This window comes from Hetaerina americana, unplaced genomic scaffold (genome assembly GCF_022747635.1).
Source record: "Hetaerina americana unplaced genomic scaffold, ioHetAmer1.1.p SCAF_2, whole genome shotgun sequence".
Lineage (NCBI taxonomy): Eukaryota > Metazoa > Arthropoda > Insecta > Odonata > Calopterygidae > Hetaerina > Hetaerina americana.
In genome coordinates, this window is record NW_027286763.1 from 110694747 (window position 1) to 110713289 (window position 18543).

General features: G+C 38.4%; 1 protein-coding gene across 2 annotated transcripts in view; it reads left to right on the forward strand.

Moving 5' to 3' along the window:
• The window catches only part of LOC139687856 (probable peptidoglycan muropeptide transporter SLC46), a 41730-nt gene that overhangs the window by 12647 nt on the left and 10540 nt on the right, over positions 1-18543 (forward strand). For both annotated transcript variants that reach the window (XM_071585189.1, XM_071585190.1), the window contains 4 exons: positions 8514-8880; positions 11848-12224; positions 12329-12457; positions 13221-13322. In XM_071585189.1, coding sequence (XP_071441290.1) covers positions 8549-8880; positions 11848-12224; positions 12329-12457; positions 13221-13322 — 940 coding nt within the window. In that variant the 5' untranslated portion in view covers positions 8514-8548. The remainder of the gene's footprint in view (positions 1-8513; positions 8881-11847; positions 12225-12328; positions 12458-13220; positions 13323-18543) is intronic.

Genomic DNA, 18543 nt, shown 5'->3' on the forward strand with positions numbered 1-18543 from the left:
ATTTTTCCTTCAATTTTTCCTTCTATTATGTCTCCATTGTGCCTCAAGGTATGTCCAATCCATCTAGTTCTTCTTTGCCGTAAAGTTCTCCATATGGTCCTTTCATCTTCTGCTCTTCTATATATTTACTTCATCGTTCCTCACTTTGTCTGTCCATTTAATCTTCAGCATTCTCCTCCAGCACCATGTTTCAAATGCTTCCAGTCTTCGTTGTTCCACTTTTCCAATATTCCATGTCTCCGATCCGTAGAGGGAACCCAGAAGCGTATCCAAAATTGTGAAGAGGATCTTGGTTGGGAATCACCCAATGGAGCGAAGGTTAAATTACAGATTGAATCTCTAGCATAAATTGGAACGACATCTCTTTAGCAGTGATGTTGAAAATGAATCCATCCCATGTACTCACATCGTACTAATTTTACTGGCATGAGTTCCATGCCAGTAAACGAACCAGTTCCCACGAACGATATTTAAAAAAGTAAGGTGACTTTTCAAATTTCGCAGGCAACAAACATTCGACTTTTTAATTTTTTTGTATTGGTACACATGTCCTAAACATTTTTTTACTATTTCAACAATATATAATGCTTAGTTTGTTATTGACAGATACAAATGTTTGATTTGTTTTGGTGAACTCTGCGATTTTCTACTACTAATAAAATTGATCAAAGAATTATCATCAAATTTTGTATAAAAAATGGAATTGAGCGCTCCAAAACACTTGAAATGTTGGCACTGGCATACGGTGAGTCTGTTCTGAGTAAAAAAAATGTTTAGAAGGGTTAAAAGCTCTTAAAAAGTTGACCGAGAAGATGTCAATGACGGACCTCACTCTGGACGCGCCAGCACGTCAACAAAAGATGGAAACATGGAGGCAAATTGTTTTTAAACATCGTTGAATCTTCGAATTAGAGAAGTTGCTGAGGATGTCTGAATATCGGTTGGCCCGTGCCATGCAATTTTGGGCATTATATGTGTGTCAGCGAAGCTCGTTCCGAAACTGCTTAATTTTGACCAGAAGAACCGTCGCATGAGCATCGCTCAGGAGCTGTTGAATTACGTTAATGATGATCCTGATTTGCTCAAAAGGATCATAAATGGTGACGAATCATGGGTGTATGACGTCGAAACCAAAGCCCAATTGTCCCAACGGAAGAACTCCCGAGACCGAAAAAAGTACGCCAAGTTCGATCAAATGTCAAGGTTTCGCTCAGTTTTCTTCGGTTACCGTGGCGTAGAGCATCAGGAGTTCTCACCACAATGTCAATAAGGAGTATTACCTTGGAGTTATGTGCCGTTTGCGAGGAGCAATTCGAAGAAAACGTCCGGGGTTGTGGAAAAACAATTCATGGCTTTTGCATCACGCTAATGCACCTGGTCACTCATCGTCGTCGCTCGTGAGAGATTTGTTGGCCACAATCATGCCTCAGCCACCATGTTCACCGGATTTGCCCCCCCCCCCTTGCGACTTTTCACTGACCCCAAAACCGAAGAGACCTATGAAAGGGCGGAGATTTGAAACGATTGAGGAGATGAAGACTGCATCGCTGGAAGAGCTCAAGGCTATGCCAAAGGTTGCTTATCAGAATTGCTTCGAGGATTGGAAAAAGCGATGGCACAAGTGAGGGGGATTATTATATCTGGGGTGATTACTTTATAAAGGGATCATTTGAATATTGAAGAATAAATAAATATTTTTTCATTAAAAATAAGTCTCCGTACTTTTTGAACTCGCCTCGTATAAGCGGGCGGATAAGCTTTTTACCCGTCTTCAACTATCCCAAGGTAGTAGTGGACTTTGTTGAATTCGTTCTCCATGAGAATTCTTTCGGTAGGAAATGCTGCTTATGCCGGAAATGGGATTGGCAAGACACCTCTCGTAGATGTCAATTGATAAGCTGAATACAGAAGCAGGGTTTCGCGATGATGATACGAGGGTCATCCGGAAAGTAGTACCCGTTCGTGAAATAAAGACACAAAAGTAAATATTAACAAACATAAAAAATTTTATTTGAAAGAGGATACTTTAAACTACTTCTCAACATAATCTCCAAGCAAATTAAGGCATTTGTCATAACGTGTGACAAGTTTCTGTATTCCTGCTGCATAGTCCTTCGCCGCCAGCTCATTGAGATACGCGAGGGACCCATCTTGCACAATTTTTTGCATAATGCAGATGGTGTTTAACAATTTCATGAACAATTGTTCGAGAAACATTGGGAAAATGCTCACAGATGTCATCAATTGTGACGCGCCGATCGTTCCTCACGAATTCGTCAACTGAGCTCACCAGTTGGTCTGTAATGACAGACGGTCTCCCCGAACGCTCATCGTCGTGTGTGTTCCCCCTCCCCATGTTGAAGTTGCGACACCACCGCCGAACAGCCGAACTCGTAGAATAAAGAATTGATATAAAATATATGATAGAGATAAATCACCGAATGCGTGCGCTATCAGAGGGTGAGATTCTCGAGGGGTGAGTGAGATTAGGGGTGGCAATGATCCGAAATACTCAAAAATGCAATTGGGACATCTCCGCTCCTGCGACAGTTGAGGCAGGCAAAGGCGCACAATTTTAAATCTATCCCGCAGAGCTCGCCTGATGCATGTTTTCTTTCTTGATGACAACGTCTTCGTGTCGCAATGAAAGATGATTTTGGCCAAACTCTAGCCTTCGATGAAGAACTACGGAAGGACTCACCAGCTGGATACTCAAACCAATACTCTTTATTTGTAAGATTTTCAAATGAAAATTTAGTGGTTAGTTTTGATGCAATGAGTGTCTTATCAAGGGAATTTAGGAAGGTGTAAACTGGCGCAGAAATATGTAATGATCACATAAGAGTTTAAATAAATCTTTGGGTTTTTTTTACTCACTATCGTAATGTAGATGCCTAAACCCTCTTCCCATTTCAACTAAACGAAAAGTTGTAATGTTTCATGATAATCTTATGTGCTGTTTTTTTGTATCCCTAAGTTTTGCATACTTGGTGCCAGCGACTACGTCTGACATCGCTGGATCAATTATTCCATACAGCTGTTGGTGGATTAAAATCGTATTTTAGGACTTCTTGTGTGAGCTGTTTCTTCCGCATGATGTCGCCAGTGGGCACGAGGTTTTGGAGATGTTTCGGAATAATGCGATTAGATTTTGCCAGACATTATGAAAACTTCATTAAAAAACAAAATGATACAATTGAAAAGTTCGCATTTAAAAAAATAATCCGAGACGATCGAATTTTGCAGCGACTGTTTACAATGTACGAAGCCTCAGCTGTGGACATAAAGCATAGTGAACGTAAGTACGTTTGCCACGGATGTAATAGCTAGATAAAGGATGCGACAGTTTGATTGTCGTTACTCATTGAAGTGAATTGATTGAAATCTTAATCCCAAGTGAAGCATTTGCTGCCTTATGTGTGTGAAAGAAAGTTGTTTAAAAATTGTATTTAAGAAATTCACAGAAAATCATATCCAAACAAGACCTAACTAATGTTACTTTCTGTATTTTCACCCTATTTATGCAACAAATTTGAAGCCCTTACACCTTACAGTCTTGATGTGATGTTTCACCGAAGGAACAAATAAATTAATTTTCAGATTTACATGTTTATAAGATTAGGATACGGTTTTCATTTCACTTTTCACTTACATGACAGTCGTAACGCGCCTTGAAAACCTGGAAAGGTCCTAGATTTTGAAAGTGTCTGGTAATTTGGGGAAAATTAGAAAAATGCCCTGGAAATTTTGTGCGACTACAGGGAAACGCTTTTTTTGTTCATTTGCTTACAAATTAGATGGCATGGAAGTGCTATCCCTTCTCCATATTTGAAAAAACCGACGGCCAATGTTCAAGCCCTGGACTTTAAATTTTGACTTAACACGCCATGCATTTTCTAGTCATGCAAATATTTCTCATAAGGGAAGAAACTTTTAATCGATTTTAAACGAGTATTTAGCATGTTTTTATGAAGGCTGTGGTTTTTAAGAGAACTTAGACTATATTTTATAAGTGGAATTGTTTTTATTGTGGTTTCACGGACTTATCTAGGTACATTTTAAGCTGTGAGAACAAAATGACCTGGAAAAACTGAAAATATTGGTATGGAAATTTCCAGGAATTCCGTTCTTACATTCTTGTGGCTACTCTCAAGGGGTGAATCTACGTAATGGCACAAATACCTGTGGCGTAAGGCACGCTAATGACGTTATCGAAAGTCGTTGCACTGGTTGGACAATCGGTAGTTGAAAGTTGTACGCTACCGTTATTTGATGACAAACAGTGAGTGTTTTTGAAGATATCTCACGATTGATTTTATTCTTTAACTGCTTCAAAAATATTTTTGTGATTATTTTTTTGTTCTGTCAGTGATAAAACCTATTATACTTGTACTAATGGAATCCCTTATCACTCTCTTCCAATCATCGAAAGCGTGTAGGATAAGAATTAATCAAAATATTCTTCTGGGGGACATTCCAATTTCAAACACACTTGGTATGCTTCTATATATCTCCTGAATGAACGTTTCCGTTGTATAGAGAGCAGAAACACAGCAATTTCACAATTGATATTTATTGACAACCAAGGATTCACCACTGTCACAGGCGATCGCCTGTCAACCCTAAGATCGCGAATTCGAATCCCGCCTGGGGCGTGAGTGGTGTGCCCACTATGGTTATTCGGTCCCTAGGGCACCAAGAACACTATTTCATGCGACACTACATGGTCTGTCCCCAAGAATAGGTAGAATAAATCGGGGGAAACTTCATTGCAGATCAGAGTACATATTACTAAAACTTTTCAAACAGCACCATTGTGCATCAACGCACGGCTGTCAGAGCCTCCGCCACGCTTCTGGTACGCTTCCTGGAAGGCGTCGACGGGAATGTCGTTCAGGCGCACCTCGTCACGGCCTCTTTGGCATTATCCAGTGGTCCAAATCGGTACTCAAAGGGGTCGTACTCAAAGGCCCATGTCCCGTCACCACTAACCACCTATTCTAAATAAATTAGGTTCACTTTCACAGTGGTCCGAGAGGTCCAAGGCAAGATTGTCACACAAGCAGTAGTCCTCTGGCAGCACCTTGGAGACCGTCTTGGCACATATCTTTCTCATGATTATATCTTCTTTAAGAATGTAATGCACTGTGGTTTTCTGAATATTGCATTCTTCTGCTGACACATGGGGGTTCAATCAGAATTGAGCACGTGTCTCACTTTTTGCACGTTTTCATCACGATGTGTTGTTGATGGATCTGCTAAGGGCATTCCTCGTCGTCAACCTCCTCTCTACCCTCCCGGAACATTCTGTGCAGAAGCAGAAAACCATCACTTGGGACTTTTCTCCATCTCCATAAGCATCCTTAACCATGGTCGTGGTCTCCGAACCCGATTTCCCGAGGTTCACACACCATTTTATCGCATATCATTGCTCCATTGGAGTGGTATCGTGAATTTGTGACAAGACCCTCGAACAGGGGTGTAGTCTAGCAGCGATCCGCAGTGTTTTCTGGGAAATACTCTGGGAAGTGCTCTGCGCGGGTCGTGTTTCTTTCCCAAAACCCATCACCATTTTGCCCGCCATAAATTGTCCCACTCCAGTCGTTCACTTCGCCAGGAAAAATCGTTTTACTGACATTTTGGGACCGTCCCTGTGCATTAAATTCTGCCGCGGTCATAGCGAAGGTATCACGAGGCAAACCTACGATGAATGGAATGTAAGTGGTTGTATGGAAGTTAAATTTTCTATGGAATTTAAAGTGGTGATTTTTACTCTTGACTAATATGTTTACAAATGCATGAAGAACTTAAATTCAAGTCTAAATCAGACTGGCAACCTTGCGACCACCTTCAGAAAAACGTTTTACATCAGCATTTTCTCCTTTATGGTTGATATCTTCGTTGCAAGTATTGTTTTCTCCATTAATGTACATGCAACACCTCCTCATTACGTATTATCGAAAAGTTATATTGCTTTATTACATCTATCTGTGCTTTCAACAATCTCTCTTGTGTTACAACTTTCATATAATCTCTCACATTATAGGTTTAATCCAGTAACTCTCCTTATTAAAGATATTTATTCTCTCTTTTTTTCTATTGAGTGTTCAGTATAGATTGCTTTCCTAATGAATGGTTTTAAAAATGTGCTCTTCGCTCTATTTTAGTACCGTTTTATTGACAGACCTAATGCATTTTTTTGTCTCAGGTGCCTCGATGCTCCCCTGGCGGCTTGTTTGTCGCAGTGTGAATATTGACTCAAGTCTCACTCAAGCCTACTTCCGTTCAGTCGTTTCCTACGCCATATTCTTTGCCTCTTCCAAAAAACACTCATCTCTCTTCTTCAAACGCATATTTTCTGTCCTTATAACAAGATGAAGGACGGAAAAAATTAACAAAGCCTTCAAATTATTTGAAATCCATATTTACGAACTTTGAGTAAGCCCAAATTTGAAGTATAAATGTATGCATTTCTAATGTGTGCCAATGACATAGGTAATATTTTACGCATTATTTTTTTATTTTTCTCATATCGTAGCAATACCAATTAATTTCCCCCTAATCCCCTCATTATCTTTTTATTTCTGTTTTCTTCAGTTTCGCTAAATATGCTGCCTATATATGAGTTTGTACGTCGCCCCATTCTGATTTCCATCGTTACACTCTAACATTTAAGTTCGTTTTATTATTTTTACGCACCTAAATTTTTCCTATCGAATGCGAGGGAGAGTCCAATGAAACCTTCAAACTTGTATGTTTATAATCTCGTTATTTACGGAACACAAAAGGTACTTACTTGTACCACTTTCTTGTGGAGTCTCCGTGGCGTGGAAAAGAGGTATTCCAACGCCTGGGTAATTCACGGATACCTCTACATCGGAAAATCGTGCCCTTATCAGCTGCACAGGCCTCTGGCGTCACTACTCGGCGTGGCTGAGTTAATCAGGGCACTCGGTTACAGAAGTGACGCTGTTTAGGGATTTTATACTCCACACATCAGTGCTGGAAGTACAAACATGATTTACCATGCTGAACTTTCGCTGTTCGATGAATTTTGATATGCTTAAGTCTTGAAATACTCAATAAACGAACAAGAGAATGATTTTCCTCTGTGGTACATGTTGCAAGTGGAGCCGCCATGTTTACACTATGGTTGCGCCGTATTATTGCGTTCTGGCATCGTGCTGCCAAAAGTGGGCCATCCATCAAACTATGATGATCACTGTCGCGAACTAACAGTACAGTAGCACGATGTTTCGAAATTTAAGCACAGTTAGAAGAATTTCCCTTGATTTCCCTTCCCACGCATTTTGCATACATTCTAGTGCGTAGGCTATCTATCAGTCTTCGAATCTGAGCAGTTTGAAAAGTATAACTTGTAAATCTGAAAGCATTTTTAAGAGTAAAAAAATTTGAAGCATAAAATACGGTCTTCGCTCAGCGGAACCTGTATATCCGCGTATTTAGAAATCCCTTCACAAAAGTCATGGCAGAAAAGCATGACTTTTACAGTTTTTTCATAGTAATTTTCTGGTAAGCTGGCATACTATTTTCACTAATCACGTTTTCCACGAATAGTGAGTTATTGTGCAATATATATAATATGTCTGTGCGAAAATGAACCGACTTCTTTGCTTTGATAAGTGAAGTTGACGACAGGCAGACAAATGAAGCAGGTACAATGCTCAAAAGGTGCTCCAAGGATATAAATATTATTATTTCTCAGTAAGAATTTAAGTAATTGTATGAATGCACTTATTTCATTACCATCATGCTGTCTTGAGTTATTTGTTACATTTGGAATGTTGTACTGGGGAAACTATTTATTTAAAGCTCCCTTCTTCTTATTTATGTATGAATCTTGTAAGCGATATAAAACAAGGCCCATTTCCGTTTTCCATCGTATGGATTTAGGATTAATGGTCAAGGATTGGAAATAATGTTCGCAAGGGAGAAAAATTCAATTTTGGGATTTTTTGTTAACATCTCTGGAGTACTTATTGGCTTAGTGCTTTTGTAATATTACTTTCAAAACTATTCTCCATATAACTCGCGTAAACGTTGCATTCGTGAGAATTTCATTTCAATGCTTACAAAAATGAATTTTTACCACACAAAAGGAACGAAAACTTTTCCAAAGAAATGGAATTTGCAATTGACCAAAACGTATTTATTTGATATCAAGTTGATTTGAGCCGTTGTATAAAAAATCATAAAAACGTTCGTGCCATTTTTTCACTTGCAATATTTGATGAGTAGGAAGAAAATAGGGCACTTTCGTGTCAACCCCAGTGCTTTCGTGGGGAAAACACTCCATTAAAATTACCAAAATCCGGTTGGACAGAGGTGACCGACATTAATTATTTCCAAACCTCCGATTATTGAGTCTGATTCAGTTCGTCCTTTTACTCCTGTAACACCCAGGGTAACCTTTGATGTACTCGTTGTATCAAATGAAATCTACTTTTGATGACGGATAGATTTCCTCAGTAACTGCTTTTTTGCTTCTTTAGGTTGCCGGGAGTTAAATCGTGGGACGGTTAAAGAGATGCCGGGGGATTGGTGGAGGAACTTACGGAAGATCAACGCGGAGACCATTCTGTTCTTCGTCTCCTTCGCGACGGTGCTGTCAGACGCGCCATTCCAGGATCTCATCCTCAAGAGAATATGCGAGGACACCCCGGATATCCCGCGGGCGATGTGCGACGCCCTCCCGCAGCACCCGAGGGAGGAGGAGAAGGCCCAGTCAAAGGCCACCATTCTGATCATGGCCAAGGCACTCATCGAAGCCGTCTTGCCCGCCATCATGGCTTTTTGGGTCGGGCCCTGGAGTGACCGGTCGAGAAGGCGAAAGCCCCTCCTCATATTCCCTCTCGTTGGGTGAGAATCCCTTCATGCATATGGCATATTATTATTAGGTAATCTACCGGTTAAGGTAGGTTTTTGGATAGACACAACTTCCAATTAAATATTTTATTACTCCCTTACAAAATAAAAAATCCAGCATCCTACTCTATATCAGGTCCCTCTTCATCTCCGAGTTCTTCCTTCCTCCCTTCATCCCGTCCAACATCCCTGTTCTTTCCCTTTCCGCTTTTGCCCAACATTCTCCCCTCTATCACAGTCTTCAACATCCCGCTGCCGGTCAATACCCCCTTCAGCCACTTTTCCTGCCTCCATAGGATTTCTCCCAACAAACCCCTCTCCTCACCCACCAAAGCTAGTACTTCCTCGTTCGTTTTCTTCTCGGTCCATTTCACCTTCTCCATTCTTCTCCACAACCACATTTCAAAAGCCTCCAATCTACGTCTATCCTCCTGCTTCAATGACCAAGTTTCCACGCCGTACATAGCTAAGCTCCATATCAGAGTTTTTACGGGTGTTTTTTTAATATCCTCACTCAACGTCCCTGTCATCAACTCCCTCCTCCTTGTGAAAGCCTCTTTTCCTAGCGCAATTCTTCTCCTTACGTCCCTACTACTTTGACCGTGTTGGTCCAAAACACTACCGAGATAGGTAAACTGTTCTACCTGCACTAGTTTTTTCCCTTCTATTTTAATGTTGAGTTTAGCCTTTTTCTTTCTAGAAAATCGCATAACCTTTGTTCTATTAATTTAATTAATTAATTGCAACCTCTTGGCTGACTGGCAAACTAAAGCTTGGTCATCAGCGAACCTAACTGATTTTACGAATTCCCCACCCACTTTCATTCCTACCTCCAGTTCTTCCCATGCCTCTTTAATCATTTCCTCGACATACAGGATGAACAGCAACGGTGATAATGGGCAACTCTGCCTTACACCTATTCCTAACAGTGCCCATCTGGACTCCCCATTTCCCACTGGCACCTGAGCAGTCTGAGACATGTACAGGCTGTGGATTAGCCTCCTTTTCCTCCAATCTATTCCTATTTTCCGCAATACTACCTTGATCAAAAATTTCCCTTTTGCTTTCCCTGGGTTTTGCTTTTATCTCTACTAGTAATAATCTATCCGTTAACTGCTCTAAGTTGACTACGCTTCTTCCTACCTCTTCATTTAATACTATGGCAACCTCTCGTTGGCTCTTGTCCCCGCCGCTGTATATTATTCCATACTTATCACTCCAGTAATTCCCACTATCTTTCCATCTCACCTCGCATAGACCTAAAGTATCGATTTTTCCCCTTTCCATCTCTCGCTTAACATTCTCCAATTTCCCTGTCCTCATAATTGTCCTAACATTCCATGTTCCTATTCTAACTAATTTGGTCTTCTTCTCCTGTGTCTTCTGTCCTGCTGCTGCTGGTTTTCCCTTGCAAGGGTTTCATGGGATGATGACTGCAGAAGCCTTGCCTCCCCCACTGCTGGGCACGACACACGGCCGATTGGGCTGAGCCTCCTAGTTGCCAGGACTCAAAATATCTGTATAGTCCATCATATTTATCTTGGGAATGATAATTGAGGTGGTTTCCCGTTGCCTTCCTCAATAGTGTTTTTAACGTGACACCATCACTTACTGGCCACCCCACTGGGGTCAGACGCCATTGCAGCCGCCTCACTGAGGAACAGACGCTGCGTGGACTACCTTTCCTCTGGCTCCTAACCTTTGAACTATCTGGCATGGGTGACCCTACCAGGAGCAATTATTATTACTCCTGCTAGCACAGATCTAGGGGTCATGGGAACACACAAGCCCTTCCACCACGTCAAGGTTGTAGTCCGGGGAGGGATATCGCATATTATATAATTAGTGTAATGAATGACTGTGCAGTGTAAGGAGGACGTTTTTTATAAGGTGTTAAGTACAAACAGTTGACAAGTTTCACATGTTTTTGGAGTTGCATAAGGCACCCTTAATTTGCCCTCCACTCAAGTCTTTAACTTTGACGATGACACTGGGACACATATATAATTTCCAGGGTTTGGGTGAATGTAAAAGTTAATGAAGTACATCTCGTGTACCATGGAATGAAATGTAATCCACAAAACAAGTAATTTATCAGACCAATTTGGTTGGAGAAGCTCAGATGAAGTCTTTTGCTCCATTCCATGGAGTATACTCATAACTACATTTTTGAATGCTGTGGTCAGCCTAGGCATATGTGAATTGAGAGGAGAATATATTTAAAAAATTGTTATCTTCGATTCGTGGTAAGGACAAAATAAAAGAAACATTGTTTAGATATTTATTTTTTACAATAATTAAATAAGGAACACACCCTCTTAAATATAGCACAGTAGACAATGCAGAAGCTGGTTTGATGGCTGAAGGTTGAGCTTGACTCATCATTGGCACAGTTCCTTTCACTTTCACCCGGGGAGATCTGGTACCCAAAAAAAATCACTTATCTTGGGTAAAAGGGTGTCAAAATTCATTGTGGATTGGGCCTAGACCAACCTAATGCCCTGCATGCATAAATACTAGCTATGGAATATTTAATGAGACAAAGGGTTCCTAGTATTTAATCTCATCATCTCCTCTAGATCTAGTTATTGCTCCTCCAAAGGAAGATTATCCAATCTTATTTTCCACAGATTTTCAGGGAGGTACAGATGAAGCCCCATTGACATCAATATATCATTAAAATGAGATTTTCATATTTTAATCTAAATAACAGCTGAAAGGACTTGAAAACATTCCATTATAATGTTAACCTCATCTTGTGTCTAGGATTAAACTCATTTAACCATTACTTATAGCCACTAAACATATTCAGAGAGATGCTATGGCATGCCTTGCAATGTGTAATGTATCCATTTATTTTCTATTTTGGAGTTATGGGTTTAAATACACAATATTGAATCTTCTTTCCAACCCATGAAACTTCCATTTCAACTGTTTCAATTTTTTCATCTCCTCTGACAGGTATGCTCTGAGATATGCGATTCTTGCCATATTGCTGGGATGTGAATCTCTGCCTGCAGAATATTTTCTGATCTCTTCTGTGCCAGTGGCATTGAGTGGCGGTTTGGTCTCCACATTCACCTCCCTGACGTGCATCGTGGGAGATGAGACTGAGGGAGATGGCCCAATGAGAACCCTTCGCTTGGGTTTTCTGCAAGCTTTCTTCATCCTAGGCATTTTGCCAGCCTCTTTGGCCTCATCTCCGGCCCTAAGTGCCCTTGGTTACTATGGAGTCTTCCTAGCAAGTGGATTCATTTTGTTGGTCGCCCTTTGTTTGGCTGTTTGCATTGTGAAAGACAAACCAATCATCGCAAGTGCCGAGGACACAGCTTCGACAGGTTTCCTTTCGCAAATTTTCAAAATTAAATTTTTAAGCTGATAAATGTAAGCTCTCTTAGAATATTTGAAAGTTCATTGGTGTCTTTTTTATTTGTTCTCAAAGGTGTCAAAGAAAATATAGGTTTGGTGAAAGAAATGATTGAAACAGTATTCAGGAATAGACCAAATGGGGGAAGGGCGATCATAATCCTTTGTGTGATTGCTCTTGCATCGAGTATTATATGTTATGAAGGTAAGTAGTATTTTTGATTGAATTTCAATAATGTCATTCATTGCCTGCTTGATTTTTCATGCCAAACCAATCGTAAGTCATTTTGTAATGCAGTTAAAGTGAGAGTAGAAAATTCATTCGCACTATCCAATTACTATCAACTATTTAGATTTTATTTTCTTTTAGCTTAATTGAACTTTGATAAAATGATGCATAAATTTCAACAAACGAAAATATTCAGGAACCAGCTTACATAAATGTCTTGATGAACCTACTTTTAGCACTTGCATTGAATATTATATTTATCATTTTCATGTATTTTTAGCAAATGTTAAATTATTGTATCTATAGAAAATATTCTTCAAAAAATGATAATGATTACGTCGTATCCCATGTTTCAATGCAATTGACTAAATTCCTGAGCATTCTTAGTCCACTTTTTGGCTTTCTAAACCATTTGAAGTTGAAGACATGTCAGGCGCTAGGAGTGATTCATATTTACGTCTCAGTGATTTCTCCTCTTGAGTTAAGGAAGCAATGCTTCACTTGCTTTGCTATTGCAGTGCATTCAACTGGTTTGTATCCAACAGCTTAATGGCATTAGTTGATGGATGTAATTTCACATTTAAAGGGAAATTTATTTGAAGCACTGAGATAAAAATAACCAATTAATTATCTTTTCTGTTAATCCCTGTTATTCTTAATCCATCCTTCTATTTTAACACCTGATTCTCCCTTTCAAATTCTGACCACTGGTTGTCACTTACTATCTGTTTCCTTACAGGGGAGTCAGGCCTTACTTTTCTTTATGTGAGAGAAAAATTTGGATGGAAAATCCAAGAGTTTACACTTTACCTGAGTGCAAGCATAGTCTTATATCTGTTTGGTAAGTACACATTATTTTATCCCTACATGAAATATTTTCCTGATATGCACTTGAATAAATAATAAATTTAATTAGCCGTGTTAGTGAAATAAAAAGTACATCATGTTCGATTTCCAATTAAAAAATGTCCTTGTAATGAAGTTAAACGATCGCCTGGATTATTTTTATTTCATTTTGATTGTTTGGTTGTCAAATGGTGTATTTTTCAATCAGCTGACAGCAAAATCGAAAATATGAAAGTAGGTTACATTCAAAATTAATGACTGCAAAATTATGAACTCCATAATCTGAGACTTCAATCGGAATGGGTGAATTCTAAGATTTATTATTTGAAGTATTATATTTTCATATATTCAGATATTATTCTTATGTCCTAGATACTAGATGTCCTACACTTATATACTAGATATTTATTATATTCTTGCTCGAATACATAAGAATAACCTCATAAAGGATCCAGCAAAAATCCCTTCTATTGTAAATGAGCCTTTATTTAAAAAATTATGCATAAAACAACATTCTTTTGTTTTAGCATAAATGTTTGAGGTGTTGTATAGGGTTTACAATAATTGCTACTTTTTGTTAGGTTTATGCCATCTGACAAAATATATAATAGCTTGATTTTTAAACTCAATTCCCATAGAGATGAGATCATGGTACTGACGGTAATTAGATCATCAATATTGCTCAATATGGCCAATGATTAAAAGTCACCTTGATGTTATTTTAAAACATTAGTCTTATTTGAATTTCCATGACCAATATTTAGAACGGAAACCTTAACACCCAGAATTTACATTACTTTATACCTCACTACATCTCATACTACGTAACAGAAACATTACAGTATATTATCATGTAATATGGTTCACAGTCTCGTAACACATGGACTGTTAGTGTTTCAAGTACAACATAGCTTTTTATAACAATAGCAGCAAGGATAATATTGACTGAATAGCTAAATGTTTCCGTCAAGTAGCACTTTCTGTAAAAATATCAACCAATATTCAGAAAAAAATTCTTCACCTATAAAAATATATAGATTTCCAGTTGCATTGGGGTGGAAAGCAACATTCTATCACTTGCACTTAGTAGCCTGCTAAGGAGCAATTTGGGATGACAAAAAGGAGAAAAGTAGGGACCAGAAAGTTACTCTGGAATGGTTTAAATTAAAAATCAATAAATGATTTGCCCCCTCCAGATTAATTCAATGTCAGAATTTTATGAAAGCTGGTGACTAATGCTTACACTGGACAAAAATGGAATCAATGCTAAGATTAAGTGTGATATATTTTCCATGTTTTCAAGATGATTTAGATTATAATTAGTTATGGAGAGAAATCAACAAGCAGGAAAAATAATTCTCCTTTCTGTGACTGAAGCGGGAGAAGTGAATCTCTACACGAAAATTCGATTGTTAATTCTCCTGATTGGCTTTGCCGATTGAAAAAATTAATCTTCCTCCATCCATCTATCATTTCAATCCATCATTCAATTTAATCGAAAAAAATAGAACCAAAATGCTTCCAGGGTGTTGATTATTTCTCATTGTTATCGAATAAACTAAAAAAACCCAGAATTAATTCTCAAAGATAAAGAAACAACGTAATAAATAATTCAGCAAAATTTTCTTTGTGCATAAATGAGCCTATATTTCAAAAAATTATGCATAAAACAACATTCTCATGTTTTAGCGGGAATGTTTGAGGTGTTTTAAAGGCATATGCTCCATTTTTAGAATATTTTATTTTTCTCTTTTCACCACGAATAGTGCCAATACCCTAATATCTCTTTGGCCTCAATGTGAAACATTCAATCGAAAAAATTAGAACGAAAATGCTTCCAGGGTGTTCATTTTTGTTCAATGTTACCGTATAAACTAAAAAAAAACCAGAATTAATTCCCGAGGATAAGGAAAAACCGTAATAAATGATTAAGAAAAATTTTCTTCTTGCATAAATGTGCCTATATTTCCAAAAATTATGCATATAACAACATTCTTTTGTTTTAGAGGGAGTATTTGAGGTGTTTAAAAGGCATTTACTTCATTTTTAGAATTTTTTATTTCCTCATTTCACCACGAAAAGTGCCAAACCCCCCCTTTGGCTTCAATGTGAAATATTCAATCGAAAAAAGTAGATTTGAAATGCTTCCAGAGTGTTGATTATTGTTCATTGTTACCGTATATACTAAAAAATCCCAGAATTAATTCTCAAAGATAAGGAAAAACCATAATAAATGATTTAGCAAAATTTTCTTCGTGCATTAAATGGGCCCGTATCTCCAAAAATTATGCATAAAACAACATTCTTATATTTTAGAGTGAATGTTTGAGGTGTTTAAAAGGCATTTCTTCCATATTTAAAATTTTTTATTTTTCTCATTTCACCACGAAAAGTGCCAATACCCCCAAATTTTCAGTATATATAAATATTAATATATATATATATATATATATATATATATATTGTATATACATATGTATGTGATTTATATTCATATTTACCGTATAAACTAAAAATATATTGGAAATTTATCTTAAATCACATATATACAAAATATGTATTATATATATATATATATATATATATATATATATATATATATATATATATATATATATAGTATATATATATGCTTTCATAGACGTAACACGGAAGTGCCGAATAGTACAATACACAGTAACACATAATATAGAAACACAAAAAAAGAGAACACTCACACGTATTTTCTTGATATTTCGACGGAAACAATCCGTCTTCCTCTGAAGATATAGAAGTAATGACTGCAGTCATTACTTCTATATCTTCAGAGGAAGACGGATTGTTTCCGTCGAAATATCAAGAAAATACGTGTGAGTGTTCTCTTTTTTTGTGTTTCTATATTATGTGTTACTATATATATATATATATATATATATATATATATATATATATATATATATATATATATAATTATTGTTAGGTGATCTACCGGTTAAGGTAGGTTTTTGGATGGATGTAACTCTAATTAAAAAATTCGTTGCCCTTAGCAAAACACAACATCCTACTCTACATCAGGTCCCTCTTCAGCTCTGAGTACTTTCTTCCTCCATTCATCCAGTCCAACATCCCTATCCTTTTCCTTCCCTTTTCTCGTGTTCCTAGCATTCTCTCCTCAATGATAGTGTCAATATACCCTTCAGCCACTTTTCCTGCCTCCATAGGATTGCTCCCAAGAAACCCCTCTCTTCGCCCACCATACCAAGTACTTCCTCGTTTGTCTTCTTCTCTGTCCATTTCACGGTCTCCATTTTTCTCCACACCCACATTTCAAAAGCCTCCCGTCCTCCTGCTTCAATGACCACGTTTCTGCACCATACATAGCTACGCTCCATATCAAAGTTATTACGAGTCTTTTCCTAACATCCTTACTCAACGTCCCCGTCATCAACTTCCTCCTCCATGTGAAAGCCTCTTTGCCTAGTGCAATTCTTCTCCTTACGTCTCTACTACTTTGACCGTGTTGGTCCAAAACACTTCTGAGATACGTAAACTTTTCTACCTGCTCTAGTTTTTGCCCTCCTATTTTAATGTTAAGCTTATCCTTTTTCTTTCTAGAAAATCGCATAACCTTTGTTTTATTAATATTGATTCTCATCCCATACCTGTCGCATTGAATTTCCAATTCACTCAGCAATGCTTGCAACCCCTTGGCTGACTGACAAACTAAAGCTTGGTCATCAGCATACCGAACTGATTTTACGAATTCCCCGCCCACTCTCATTCCTACCTCCAGTTCTTCCTATGCCTCTTCAATCATTTCCTCTGCATACAGGTTGAACAGCAACGGTGATAATGGGCAACCCTGCCTTACACCCCTACGTAACACTTCCCATCCGGACTCCCCGTTTCCCATCCGCACCTGAGCAGTCTGAGACATGTACAGGTTGCGGACTAACCTCCTTTCCCTCCAATCTATTCCTATTTTCTGCAATATACTCATTAGTTTTCCCAATTCTCTCTATCAAACGCTTTTTCGAAATCTACGAAACAGGCAAATACATCCTGGTTTTTTTCTATATTCCTCTCGATTAATAATCTCATTACTGCAATGGCATCACGCGTACCTCTCCCCTTCCTAAACCCAAACTGATCATTCCCTAAGTAATCATTTGCCCTACACTCTATCCTTTTGTTTATGATCCTGAGAACAACTTTAGCTGCGTGGGATATCAACTTTATTGTCCTGTAGTCCTCACATGATGTAGCCTTAACCTTTTTCGGAATAGGAACTAAAACTGATCTCACGAAGTCTTCCGGCCAGATTCTTTCCTCATAAATACTACGGATCAGCCCATATAGCCTCTTCCTCCCACATTTTCCCAAACATTTCAATAGTTCCGCGGGAATGTTTTCCACCCTCACGGCCTTATTTAATTTCATCTCCCTTAATGCCCTTTCTATCTCATCGTCTAGTATGCCTGGACCCAAGCTATCTTCCTCTACGTCATATTCTTTTTCAATGTCTAACTTTGTTGGTCTAAGCTCTTCACTATACAGTTCTTCTATATATTCCTTCCATCTCTCTTGGATCTTTCCTGTGTCATCTATTACCTTATCCACCTTATCTCTGTTAGCATAGATCTCCCTTTCTTACTTCCCGATAAAGATTTAACTTTGCTGTACAGCGCACCGATTTCACCCTTCCTCTGCAGAAGTTCCATATCCTCGCACTGCGTTTTCCACTATGCTTCTTTTGCTGTATTTGTTGCCCGCCTCAATTTATTGTTTCATTTGTTGCACTTAATTTTGCCTAATTCTGTGTTTTTATTCTTCCATTTTTGCCGCTCATCCATCTTTGTAATCATCTCATCCGTGATCCATGGTTTCCTAGTCCTTTTAGCGTTAACGGTTCCGATAGTGTCTTTTGCGGCTTTAGACAACCCTTTCTTGATACTTTCCCATTTTTCTTCAATAGTACTTAGCTCTTTACCATCCTCCATGATTTCCTCTACTGCCTGTTTGTATTCTTTCCCTTTCAAACCATTTAATGCTTCTACATTCCATTTTCTGACTCGCCACCTTTGTCTTATCTTTTTGAAACAGACGCTACATTTCATAACAACTAAATTGTGTTCAGAGTCCGCATCCGCTCCCGGGAAGCTGTGCGAATTTATCACACTGTTCCTAAACCTGTGTCTAACCAGGATATAATCTAGCTGATACCTTTCTGAGTCACC